The 7414-nt window shown below is 46.9% G+C and overlaps 1 protein-coding gene across 1 annotated transcript; it reads left to right on the forward strand.

Annotated features, from left to right (window-relative positions):
• The first annotated feature begins 4883 nt into the window (after nt 1-4883).
• Nucleotides 4884-6365, forward strand: LOC144160925 (uncharacterized). The gene is made up of 2 exons (XM_077692013.1): nt 4884-5254; nt 5633-6365. The coding sequence occupies exons 1-2, from the start codon at nt 4936-4938 to the stop codon at nt 6310-6312; spliced, it is 999 nt and encodes a 332-aa protein (XP_077548139.1). The 5' UTR covers nt 4884-4935; the 3' UTR covers nt 6313-6365.
• Nucleotides 6366-7414: the final 1049 nt, after the last annotated feature.

Genomic DNA, 7414 nt, shown 5'->3' on the forward strand with positions numbered 1-7414 from the left:
GTGGCGCTGATGTTATCGGTGCCGGTTTCCCTACCACTATTATCCTAAACTTCTCACTAATCACTCGATGAATATGCGCCAACGCGTGCTCTCCTTCTAAATGTTCCCCCTCCTCATCAATCAGGAATTTTTGATGGTTATCGTTTTTTGTGTTTAGTGATTTTACATGGTTCCAAAACTTCTTGGATGCGCTTTTGTCCTTCTTCCGTATTTCTGCCATCCATTGTTCGCTTTTCTGCTTGATCATCGCTTGCACCATTTTCTGCACTTCTAGTTTTTTCCCACGGTAGACATCCCACTTTTCCTTCACTACCTCCTGTTCCATACTAGTTCTTTTTGCTTCTCTATGTTCTCTCGACGCCTTTCGGTCGATAGCCTCTTTTATTTCCTTATTCCACCAGCTTCTCGGCTTTCTCTTCCCTTTCCATCGGTTTCGTTCCTTTTCTTCATTAATCTTACCCTTTATGAACGCAATTATTTCATCGTAATCCCAATGTTTGCATGGGTATTTTTTGATTTCATCTTCCAATCTATCAGCGATGATCTTTAACTGCTCATTATTCAAATTATTTCCTCCTATTGTACCTATTTCTGCATTTGTCCGGGTTGGGCCTCCAAAGTGCAAGCTAAACCGCTTGTGGTCGCTTCCTAAGCTGTCTGTTCCATTTTCATCTATCCTCATTTCCCGCAGCCTTCCGTATACTGTCTCGGATACTAAACCGTAGTCTATGCTGGACTGCCTGTTACCGCTTTCCCACGTTATTTGTCCGTCACACTTGCTTTCCGTGTTTACTATTACAAGCCGGTTTTCCTGACATAGATCTATCACTAGAGAACTGTTGTGGTCTGTGTATCCATCCAAACCTTCTATATGGGCATTCATATCTCCAACTATGATTATTTCGCCCGAATCTTTGAACTCGTTTATATCTCTTCTCAAACAGTTTACCATTTCCTCATTTTCTTCCTTAGCACTACTTCCGGTCCACAGATACACCACTCCTTACCATGTATTTTTCCCCTCTATGGTGCCTCTAACCCATAGATGCTCTTTACAACTTTCATGCACTCTCTGCCAGTCGGTCCCTTGTTTAATGAGCATGCCAACACCTCCCCCTTTCTTCATTCCTGTGGTCCTGTTGCAACCTTCCCAGACATAATTGTCTATGATAGGTGGGGCTTCTAGGTCCCGGAGGTGAGTCTCGGCTAAAGCGTACACGTCTATTCCTTCCCGTTCAAGTTGCTTTTGAATTTCCACCCACTTATCTGGCTTTCTGCCTCCCTGCATATTTATGTAACTGATTAAATATTTATTGCATTTGTTTTTCCCTCTCCGCTTACGGGGTCCGTTTTTGTCGTTTACAGAGTTGTTTGCTCCATTGTTTCCACTTAAATGGCTTCTGTCAACGCTCTCAGTTACGTCTGTATTCTCCGTTTAGCTGTAGGCCTGGCTGACTCCCAGCGTTGAGTGTGCATGTGTCCCTTGCTTCCCCTTTGTCTCCTAGTTTGCCTTCCTTAGCTGCGCGGGGCCCCCTAAAAAAGCTACCGCTCTCCCACCTAAGCGCCACCCCACCTTGTTTCCTAGCCTGGGGCTGAAGTGAATCCCGTTCCACTGAAAAGCTTGCCTATGTCCGGTGCTGCCCACTACCCTGTTCACGTCTATCACTTCAAGCCCAAGTTCCCTGCCACACCTCACGATCTCGCTGTTAGCAGCGAGTACTGCCTTATTCATCCTACTGCCTTATTTATTTATTTATTTATACTGTTAGCCCAGGAACCAGTACAATGTAGACGTACTACCGAGAACATTTTATTTTTTGTTTCGGTATTGGTAATCAAGGGGTGAAACTACATTCACAAATCAGGAGGAGGGCAAGAGGCTACAGCCTGACGAGGCCTTCCTCCTGAAGTAGCTTGCACTGATGTCGAGAGCAGCACACATCACAAAATAAAAAAGACAAAAATAGATATATTTTCTTATATCATGCAGAAAAGGAACAACATAGCTAGAACAATTTTCGAAGCCCAAAATGAAGCAAAACGCTATCATAAAAGAAATAAAAACATACGCACACACATACCATACACTAACAATTTTACCGCAATAATTTACAAATCAGCATAAAAAATTTAAAAAGCGTGACATGCACACGTTTAGTGGAGCCAAACAACTAAATTAAAAGTGCAAACTCGATAAGATAGACAAGTTTAATACAGAAAGTTACTCAACTTAAACATAAAAAACAAGCAATAATAAAGTAAGAAGCGCAAACGTAACTGTAACCGTGCGCAGTCATGCACGCTTGCCTGTATCTTGTTATACGCCCCCTACCGAGCTGTGTATATAAGCGCCCGTCTCTGTCAATAAATGCTGATTGCCAGACCAGCCTTCGTGCGTGCTACATGTTGGCAGCGGTGGCCGATAAGAGCGACAACGGCCGATAGCAAGAGCGGCAGCGACGGCCGACACCAGTGGATCTACGAGATAGCAAGCCACGCCTGGCGGCTTTCAGCTTCGCTTCGCAGAACTTCGCCATGGCCGACCCACCACGCCAGCAAGCAGCCCCGGTCACCACGCTACTTCCACCCCCAAAAGCCCTGGATACCTCCGCGGACGTGTGGCAGAGCAGGACAACGTGGAAGCAGGAGTTCGAGCTGTTCGCCGCGGCTACCTGCCTGAACCAGCAGCCTAAAGAGGTACAGGCCGCCACCTTTCTCATGGTTATTGGAGAGGATGCTCGTAAAACCTACAGCACGTTTGTGTTTGAGGAAGGCGAAGAGAAGTCGGACATAGCAGTCTTAAAGAAGAAGTTTGAAGCATTCTACGAGCCGTCACTTAACCTAGCGTACCACGAGTATCGTTTTGGAATACGCGACCAGCGGGACGGAGAAAGCTTTAATGACTGGCTAACCGAACTGAGCGTATTGGCCAAGACTTGCGAATTTGGCGAAATGGAAGAACGCATGCTACAGAGCAGAATTATCCTTGGCGTGAACGATAAAAAGCTTCAGGAAAGGCTTATTTCGGAGAACGGGAATTTTGCCAAAACAGTGGAAATATGCCGCACCCGAGAACAGGGCAAAGAGCAATGCGAGGCAATTCAAGCAGGTACGCATGGCAAATCGAATATCAATGCAGTCACCGAAAAAGAACTGAGGCGCTGCGGCAGGTGCGCCAGAAAGCACGAGGCTAATCGCAGATGCCCGGCGAAAGGACGCACATGCAACAAGTGTGGCCAAAGAAATCATTTCGCTGTCGCGTGCAGAACGAAATGTGATAAGGCGCGCGTAAGCAGACAGGCTTGCAGCAGTTGAAGCCCAGGAAGAAACTTTCTGGATTGACGCGTTATCACTTAACGCCGAGAAAGGCGATCGCTGGTAAGCGACAGTGAAAATAGAAGGGACGCCCATCTTGTGCGAACTTGACACCGGTGCCAATTGTTCGGTGATATCAAAAAAGAAACTGCATGAAATAACCGACAAAAGAGACGAGAGTTGCGACGTCGTGCTGAATACGTTTTTTGGCCACCAGAAAAAGGCAACACGACGCATACGCCTGGTTGTCGCCGGAAGTGAGTCTAGCCTAGAAGCTAACTTTTTCGTCGTTGAAGACGACGTTCCCGTAACACTCAGTGGTTCTGTCTCAGAACAGCTTGGGTTACTGCGCAGACTCGCGGCGGTGGAGCAACCACAGCTCTACGAAGTTGCGAAACCTTACGAAGACGTATTCAACGGCCTAGGCATGCTCACAGGAGTTACCTATCGCATGAAGCTTAAGCCAGAAGCCCAAGGCGTGGTTAGGCCGGCAAGAAGGATCCCAATAGCGCTACAGGAAAAAACTCGACCACATGGAATAAGCGCAGGTGATCAAAAAAAGTAACCGAGCCAACGGAGTGGTCTAGCCACATGGTGGTGGTCGAAAAGAACGGCAAGACGCGAATTTGCATGGACCCTACAGAACTAAACAAAGCTCTACTGAGGGAGCACTACCCCATGCCGACTTTGGAAGATATCGCGCCGTCCCTAGCCGGTGCTCGCTATTTTTCAACACTAGACGCTGCGTCAGGGTTCTGGCAAATAAAGCTCGCTGATGAGAGCTCTCGAATTTGCATCATGAGCACTCCTTGCGGCCGTTACCGGTTTCTACGCACGCCTTTCGGGATCTCGTCTGCTCCGGAAGTTTTCCAGCGTGCAATGCACAAGGTCATGGAAGGCCTCGAAGGTGTTGCCGTCGTAATGGACGACATTCTTGTGTGGGGCCGTACCAAAGAGGGACATGACAGGAACCTGGAAAACGTTCTGCAGCGATGCCGACTGCACAATTTGAAGCTAAATCGAAAGAAGTGCCGTTTTTTGCAGGACACTGTCAGATACCTAGGGCACATTCTGACACGTGATGGGCTGAGCTTGGACCCGGACAGGCTGCACGACATCCTACAAGTTAAAGCGCCAAGCGACAAGAAAGAGCTGCAGACCTTCCTGGGTACGGTCAACTTCGGCTCCCGGTTCATTCCGAACATGTCGACGGTTACCGCTCCATTACGAGAGCTTTTGAAAAAGGATGTCGCATGGGTTTGGGAGGACCGCCACCAACAGAGCTTCATGGCTCTCCGAGAGGCGCTTTCAAAAGCTCCAGTGCTGGCGTACTTCACAAAGGGCCAACCTATCACATTGTCAGTCGACGCAAGTCAAAGCGGAGTTGGCGCAGTAATAATTCAGAATGGCCAGCCCCTAGCGTATTCGTCTCGTTCTCTAACGGAAACGCAATAGAGGTACGCTCAGATCGAAAAAGAAATGCTGGCTATTGTTCACGGTTGCGAAAAATTCCACGACTACCTATTCGGGCAACCACAAGTTGCAGAGGAATCGGATCACAAACCACTGGAAGCAATTTTTTGCAAACCGTTGTATCAGTGCCCCCTCCGACTGCAGCGCATGCACCTCAACCTGCAAAAGTACCCGATAGTTGTCAAGTACACGCCGGGGAAAGATCTTTTCATTGCTGACGCGTTATCGCGCTTTCCAAATGCATCCGTTCTAAAGGAGCAGGATGAACACTTTCACGTCAACGTCATCGCTAACCTGCCCATTTCAGACAGGCGCCTGATGCAGGTACAAGAAGGGACGGCCAAGGACCCAACAATGCTCCAACTTCACCACTACGCAAGCACAACTTGGCCAGACAACAAAAATGACGTCATCCCGGAACTGCGCAGCTACTGGGCCTTCCGAGAGGAACTTCACACACAAAAAGGTTTGGTTCTACGCAGTAACCGCCTTATCACCCCTCCAAAGATGCGTGGCGAGATTATTTGTTGTTTGCACGCTGCGCACGGTGGATCGGAAAAGATGAAGGCACGCGCGCGAACTGCACTGTATAGGCCAAACATAAACAATGACATTGAAGAAGAGGCGCGGCGTTGCCCGGTATGCCAGAAGCACAGGCCCAGAAATGCTCGAATGCCTTTAATGAGCCACGAAATTCCAAGCTTACCGTGGCAGGTCGTTGGCGCCGACTTTTTTTACCACAACGGAAACGAGTACTTGGTTGTCGTTGATTTCTATTCTTTCTTCTTTGAAATCAGAGCAGTGACGTCTCCATCTGCTAAACATGTGATTTCCGCTTTCGCAGACATCTTTGCGACTCATGGGTTTCTGCTCAAACTCTGCACCGATAATGGACCACCGTTCACCAGCCAGCAGTTTCGGGACTTCATCGGTAAGGTTGGCACCAACCACGTTTGCTCCAGTCCATATCACCCGCGCTCAAATGGTATGGCGGAAACAGCCGTACAAGAGGCCAAGAAACTGCTAAAGAAGAATCCATTTGGATCGGTAGACTTTTGCACGGCATTGCTCGAATGGAGGAACTCTCCCCGTGACCCATGTTTGCAGTCTCCAGTGCAACGACTCATGGGAAGGTTGACCAGGAGCCTGCTGCCCGTTCCTGCCATCCACCTCCAGCCACGGGTCATACCACCTCGAGACGTGAAGCAGCGACTGCAACAGATCCGCCAGAAACAACGGACCTTCTACAACAGAAGCTCCAAGCGCCTGCTAGAGTTGCCACGTGGATCCAATGTCGCAGTGTACAAAATTCCAGCAAAAACGTGGTATCCCGCTGAAGTCGTCCAGACGGCTTCTACTCCACGCTCCGACGTCGTGGAAACTGAGGACGGTCGTCAGCTTCAACGCACCCGTGAACACCTCAGGCCAGCGCACCAGCCGTCCGCACCGGATATCAGAATATCAGGACCGGATAATCAGAATAAAAGATCTGGCGGATCTTGCAAAAATAACATGAGCACCTAACTCGTCATCGGTTTTTAGACAGTGCAGAAACATTTCTAATGTCTAGTTATCCGGTGCAAAAGAGTTATCTTGATCCCGATTCCTTCAATCGCTGCTACGCGATACGTCACAAACAGCAGTCTTCCTTGTTTCACTTGAATGCTCAAAGCCTAAAAAATAAAAAGGATTCTGTTGATATGCTCCTTCAAGAGCTTAATCATAATTTCGATCTGTTAGCTTTTACTGAGACTTGGTTTTTAGGTCACTGGGATACTGTGCACTTTACCGGGTACAGATGTGCATCAATGTGTCGGAGCAATATGAGGGGAGGGGGCGTAGCCATTCACGTCAAAGAAAATGTACATTTTACTGTTATCAGAGAATTTTCTACTGTTAACCCTCACTACGAATCTATCATGATCAAATGTTTGAACACTATATTTTTGGTTGTATATAGGCCCCCTTCTGGTACATTGACTGTGTTCTTGGAATTCTTAAAAAATGTTTTGCAATACTGTGAATCTCTCCGTACGCCGGTAATCGTAACTGGGGATTTTAATGTCGATTTATTATCCCGAGACTCCTCTTCACAAAATCTTCTGGACATCTTTCTTCCCTGTGGGTATGAAAACGTCATTGATATCCCGACGCGAGTGACGGCGGTATCTCAGACATTGATTGATTTATGTTTCACGAATTACGAAACAAGCAGTTTGCAAGCAAGTGTAATAATTTCAGATGTTAGTGATCATATGCCAATCTTCCTTTTTTTCACACCATTTTCAAGTCGATACAAACTGCAACGAATTATAAATGATAATAATATTACGATATTTCAGAGATTAATGGCCGTGACCGAATGGGACCCCGTTTTGCTGGCAACCAATCCTGAAGATGCTTACAACATGTTCGCTGACAAAATTCGTTACAATTATAACTTAGGATTTCCTAATGTAGAGTTAAAGAGAAACAAAAAATAAGGAAACCATGGATTGACTGTAGTGTCCTTAAGAGAATCAAAGAAAAAAATAAACTGTTTGCTTCATTTATAAAAAGTAGAAATCATGATGTTTTTATTCAGTTTAAAAAGGTGCGGAAAAAATTAAATTCCGATATTAAAAAC

This window comes from Haemaphysalis longicornis, unplaced genomic scaffold, assembly GCF_048455015.1.
Source record: "Haemaphysalis longicornis isolate Haplotype H1 unplaced genomic scaffold, Haemaphysalis longicornis Haplotype H1 scaffold_11, whole genome shotgun sequence".
Lineage (NCBI taxonomy): Eukaryota > Metazoa > Arthropoda > Arachnida > Ixodida > Ixodidae > Haemaphysalis > Haemaphysalis longicornis.